Genomic DNA, 6,283 nt, shown 5'->3' with positions numbered 1-6,283 from the left:
GAGACTCAACATTACAGACTTTGCTTATCGTGTCGAAATCATATAAAGATTAAGTTTAAATTTGGTCAAAAATTTTCGGGTCGTCACATGGTGCAGCTCCTGGTACTAGATCTATTTGAAATTCTACAGATCTAAATGGAGGTAATCCCGACAACTCTTCCGGAAAGATTTCAGGAAAATCTCTTGCCACAGGCACGTCATTGATGCTCTTCTCTTTTTCCTTCATTTCGACTTTATTAACATGTGCTAAGATATCACCCTTTCTTCAAGCACTTTTAGACTTTCAAGCAACTAATGAGTTTTAGCTTTGAGTTACCATTCTCTCCATAAATCATTACTAACATTGTATCCTTACGAGGAATGCAAATTGCCTTCTTGGCACACACAACTTCAGCTCTTATTTTGGACATCCAGTCCATGCCGACTATTACATCAAAACTTCATAATTCTACGGGTATCAAATCAATTTTAAATATTTCTCCGGCTAAATTTATTTTACAATCACGGCAAATTTTATCGGCTTTAATTAGTTTTTTTTGGGTAATGGGTTTTACCCGGTGAATCTTATTAAAAAGAATAACGAATGTTTACAAATACGCACAGACGGTTACAGGTGAATCCTATAACCTCTCAAGAAACCAAGCTACAACTAGCCAAACATAAACCCAAGAGCAAACTGCTCACATAAAAAAGACTCAAGATATCTTCCAATCCGACTTCAGTCTTAGCGTCTGAGGAGTCTTCTTCCAATTGATGGTCATTAACTTCAATCTGACAGTAGCATAAATGTCTTTATAAACTTGATCCACCGATCTCTTTTTCTTCTTAAACAAGCGATTGTTTCTCTCCTGCCACACACTATACACTGTAGCCGCGTATAACAACTTGACCATAATATTTCTAGCAATCCTTCTTTTAGCAAACGGGCTAACCAGCAATGTAAAGTCTTTCCATGAGTTGCTAAAAATAGGAAATTCCATATGGTTTTTCACATGATTCCAAACCTGAAGAGAAAACGGGCAATTGAAGAACAAATGGTCATGAGATTCTGAAACCTGCTCACATAACGAACAAAGCAAAACTTGATTCTCCGAAACTTTCCAATGCTTAAGCTTGTCTTGAGTCTTTAACTTTTCTCCCATAAGCAACCACATAACAAAATGATGCTTAGGAATATTATTCGAAAACCAAACATCCGAGGCCCACGGAACCTGAGTGGATTTGCTGCGAATAGTCTCCCATACAAGGTGGACCAAGAAATCCTGTAAATTACCATCAATATCACGCCATTTAATAACATCAGGGGCCAAGGAAAGAACCGGGGCTGAAATCATAGCAAGTTGGGGAAAACGAGACAACCAACTAGATGGCCAATTCAAATAATTTGCTAGAACCATATCCTTTATTGAGAATGAAGGATCAGAACCCTCGTGGTATATCATTCTAGTCGAAACTAAATCAGCAAGAGGGCCAAAGTCACACCATATATCATACCACATAGAAGTAAATTCACCATTATTAACAATATGAATAAATCTTCCTTTAACTAGCTCACGAACATCAAGAATTTTCCGCCAACTCCAACTCGAGTTTGGCTGAGTATCAATGTTCCAAAAGTTTCGACCTGCAAGCTTATGAGTGTGAATCCAACGGACCATAAGGAATCTTTATGAGAGATAAGCCTCCAAATATGAGTCAAAATAAGAGCAGAGTTCCACTCGGAAAGACTCTTGATTCCCAAACCTCCTTCTGATTTTGTTAAACAAACATCTTTCCATTTAACTTTCGGTTTACCTTTTTTGAGCGTACCTTGACACCATAAGAATCCTCTCATCAAGGATTCAATTTATTTTAATGTAGCACATGGAAGAATGAAGACGGATTGCTAATAAACTTGCATTGAAGACAAAACTGAAACAATCAGTTGAAGTCTACCTGCAAAAGACAAAAAGCGGTTTTTCCAGTTCTCTACCCTATTTCTAACATTATCATCAAGAACCTTACAATCACGATAATAAAGACGTTGAAGAAATCAAAGGGACTCCTAAATATTTAACCGGAAGCGATCCTTCCGCAAATGGCAAAATATTTAGAATCTGGTCCTTCGTGCTTTGTCGCACATTAGCAAAATAAGTTGTACTTTTTGCAAACTTGGGACTAAACCGGACCAAGCTGTGAATTGATGAAGAGTATCGCTTATGGTAGTAACAGAAACCAAGTCCGCGTGAGAGAAGATAAATAAGTCATCTGCAAAACACAGATTAATAATTTGTTGTTCTTCACACTTCGGATGGTATTGAAAACCTTCTGTCATTTGAGCTGATCGTGCTAATAAAAGAGACAAAATTTCCATGACCATCGTAAACAAATAAGGAGATAGAGGATCTCCCCGTACCCTTAAAGTAACCGTGTAACTCACCATTAATATTAAACGAAAACAAGACAGTTGAAATGCATTTCATAATCCATCTCATGAAACGATGAACACCGAACCAAGTCAAAACTACTTCAAGAAAATCCCATCTAATGGTATCATAAGCCTTTTGGATATCAACTTTAAAAGCACATCTTGGGACACCCGTACGTAGATGGTAATTTCGCATTAGCTCCTGGGTAAGAAGAATATTATCTGAGATTCTACGACCCACGACGAACGCCGATTGATTAATATTGACAATATCACCAAGCACCTCCTTTATACGATTAGCAATAATTTTACTGATACATTTATAGAGGACATTACAACAAGAAATCGGGTGATAATCAGTAACTTTACATGGAGTTTCAACATTAGGAATCAAAGCAATAACCGTGTGGTTAATTTCAGTCAGTAATTGACCATTATTGAAAAAGTCTTGAACAGCTTTAACAATATCATCACCAATAATATTCCACATAGACTTGAAAAACTCAGCGGTATAGCCATCTGGACCAGGTGACTTATTGTTCCCAATATCAAAGATAGCAGATTTAATTTCCGCTGCTAAGACCGGGCGTATCAAATAAGTAGCTTTATCATGAGAAATCTTACGGGTAAATAAATCACCTGGAATGTCGATCAGAGTGGAGTCCGGGGCAATACCCAAGAAGTTCGTATAATGCGAGACAAAGCATGCTGGTACATCTCGCCCCTCCACAATGTTGCCCATATTGTCTTCTACTGTGAGAATATTATTCCTATGTTGTTTGCCTTTAACCACTTTATGAAAGAATCTAGTATTATTATCACCCAAACGCAACCAATCAATCTTCGCTTTTTGTTGCAAAAAAGTTCCTCATCAATAATCGCAGAGTTATAAGCATGAAGTAAGTGGCAGTGTTCTTCTCTAGCGTCATTAGAAAAAGGATCCAAATCAAGACGAATTTGAGCTTGATCAAGTTCAAGCCGTAACTGCACGACACGGTTATGAACATTACCTTGGTGCCACATCAATATCCTAAGAGGTTTCTTTAAATCACGCAGCTTTTTAACAACTTGGAACATAGAGTGACCAATAAGAACCCTTTTCCATCCTTTCAACACAATACCATCAAAACCCTCTTTATAAACAATGAAGTTAGAAAACTTAAACGGTTTAATATGCGCACTGTATGAGGTTGGAATTTTCAAAACCGCCGGACTATGATCAGAGATCCGATATGGAAGAAAAAAAGCATGAGCATTCAAAAACTCATTAATAAATATATCATTAGCCATAATCCTATCAATCTTTTTAAGGATACCATCAGAAGCATTAGGTCTTTGATTCCACGTAAAATGGAGGCCCGACTGAGAAACATCACTCATTCTCATATGATTAACACATTCACGAAATTCTCGCATAGCCAATGTAACATTAGATCCACCTGCTGTTGAATCATCAAGGTTCAGAGAAACATTAAAGTCACCCATAATCACCCAAGGGTGGTTTCCCACAAAAATAGTATGCTTACACAAATTGTCCCACAAATCTCGACGATGAATATAGTAGTTTTTGGCATAAACAATAGAGACATAGGTGCGTTTGTCCTCACGAACAAAATGGATTAGGCAGTGAACAACCTGGTCCGACATATCAATCACAATAACATTCACTACAAGAGGATTCCAACCCATAATGATACGTGTACCACCTTGGCATAAATTATTATTAGAGGTCCATTGCCATTGGCGAAAAACCGACGCGCAAATATTACTAAGTTTACTAATATCAACATGAGACTCCAAAATAGCACAAAAACATAAATTATTACCCTTAACCACTTCACGAATCTCTTTCTGTTTCGGGATGCGATTCAACCCTGAATGTTCCATGTAGCAAGGCTATTCATTGGGAAACTTTTTATAAGGTGTGCTTGCACCTTCAAAATTATCCCCAAAATCAGTAGGATCCTTTTGGGATCCTTCTACATCACTTTCCTCATCCTGTAAAGCTTTATCCGGGAACTTTTAGATATCAGCAATATTATCATTATCCACGCCTAATGCACTAAAAGAATTACTTATTTCCACCACTTCCTTATTACGAGAGACACTAGGGGTATGCTGCAATGTACTAGCTGAATGCTTAGTGTGTTGCGATCGGTTAACAGGCATATACACTCATTTATACTTTGGTTTACCCACCGCAAAAGAAAGACTTTTACTCACAATATCTTTCTTGGTTTGCTTATTTTCCTTCGGAAGTACAAAACCCTCATCGTCAATCTTTTTATTCTCGGCCACTTTCGTAACTTGCTTTGGACATTGATTGTCATTATGACCGAATATTGCACACATGTTACACCTTGGAGGCTTCCATTCATATTCAAAACGAACAGTACTAATAGTTTTAGGCTTACCCGACGGGCTAGGAATTGCTAATCTTAATTGTTCTTTCATCTCATGATCAGCAGGCACTTCAACTAAAGCTCGAGCAAAGTTAGGACGACCCCAAGATTCCTTGCACATAGTGCTAGTATACGAATCAAGCATGATTGGGATACCTACTTTTGATGCCATAATACTTAGCCCATCTTCAGTAAATCCCGCTAGTGGAATATCGTGCAATTTGACCCAAACTGGGATGCTATGTAATTCTTCTTTAGTCAATGCAATTTCAGGAGACCACTTATTCAAGATGATGGGAATATTTCGAATGATCCATGGACCTCCTTCGAGAACATTATTCATTCCACTCTCCGTATCAAACTTGAAGAAAAAGAAACCCTTGGCGTTCATCATTATCTTTTAAGGCCAAACTTCCGCCACACATTGGTAACATAGTTCTTCACAACCGGATACGCTACTCTTTTACCAAGAAAATAACCATAAAGTGTGTTATTGTAACGTTCATTCACCTCAAGAACCGATTCTATTGGAATTTCAACATCAACATCATCTTCCAAATTACGAGCACTTGCAATAAATCGAAAGTTCACCTTTTGGTCAGCATGCTTACCATTCAATTTAGAGAGATAACTAGGAAGTTGCTTTGAGCCATCAACACTATTCTCCTGCATACAAGGCGAGTTAACAACCACCACAGGAGGATTTAAAGGACCTTGCAAGTTAGTCTCGTTCACAGCCACTTCTACCAGAGGGTTTACAGTAGGGTTTACAGGAACCTGCAAGCTAGTTGTGTTCCCAGCCACGTCCACAAAAAGGTTTAAAGAAATAATTGTAACTTTCTGAGCTTTATTCCGTCTTACCGAATCCAAAATAGGAAACTCTTTATTGAATTTGGATCTCGGATCAATTTCCTCCTCTGACCGTATGAACCTCGACTTGTTCCTTTTCCTGATGATCTCCACTCGATTTAGGCACCTGCGAATCACTTGATGAATTTGTGTAGCGCCTGGTACTTTTAACTCCATCCGATTCGCCCTCAGAGTCATCTTCCTTCCCATCAATCGTTCAACTGCACAAAACCCTAGTTGGGGGTTTCGTGGCAGTTTTCTTAACCCCTCCCGATGTTTTACCTATGACTAGCGAATCAAGAAAAGCCCGATGCTTTAATTAGTTTACCATTACCTAACTCAATCATGTACTTAGCATCTAGAGGTAATGATGAACAATTCAATTTAGCGTAAAATTCTCTACACATGTAACTTCTATCGGCACCAGTATCAAATATAATAGATGCTGATAAGTGATTAATGGTAAATGTAGTGACCCGTCATAATCCATCTAGATGAAGTCTTCAACAGTTGGTCCCATTTCGAGGTTCTGACCTCTATATGCCATGAACGACTCCATGTAATATGAGCAAATGCACAGCGGAAGATTTCTTTCATACCTGAGAATAAACATGCTTTAAAGTGT

General features: G+C 38.1%; 1 protein-coding gene across 1 annotated transcript; it reads right to left on the bottom strand.

Moving 5' to 3' along the window:
• Positions 1-695: 695 nt before the first annotated feature.
• Positions 696-1,658, bottom strand: LOC139888478 (uncharacterized). Its single transcript, XM_071871485.1, has one exon. It carries the CDS (start codon positions 1,656-1,658, stop codon positions 696-698), a length of 963 nt encoding a protein of 320 aa, XP_071727586.1.
• Positions 1,659-6,283: the final 4,625 nt, after the last annotated feature.

Source organism: Rutidosis leptorrhynchoides, chromosome 2 (assembly GCF_046630445.1).
Source record: "Rutidosis leptorrhynchoides isolate AG116_Rl617_1_P2 chromosome 2, CSIRO_AGI_Rlap_v1, whole genome shotgun sequence".
Taxonomy (NCBI): Eukaryota; Viridiplantae; Streptophyta; class Magnoliopsida; order Asterales; family Asteraceae; genus Rutidosis; species Rutidosis leptorrhynchoides.
The sequence above is the reverse complement of the archived record's forward strand: the minus strand, read 5'-3'. Positions and strand labels throughout refer to the sequence as shown.

Coding starts and splice junctions, on each gene's coding strand:
- LOC139888478 (XM_071871485.1), bottom strand. CDS start 1,658: ATGGTCCGTTGGATTCACACTCATAAGCTTGCAGGTCGAAACTTTTGG.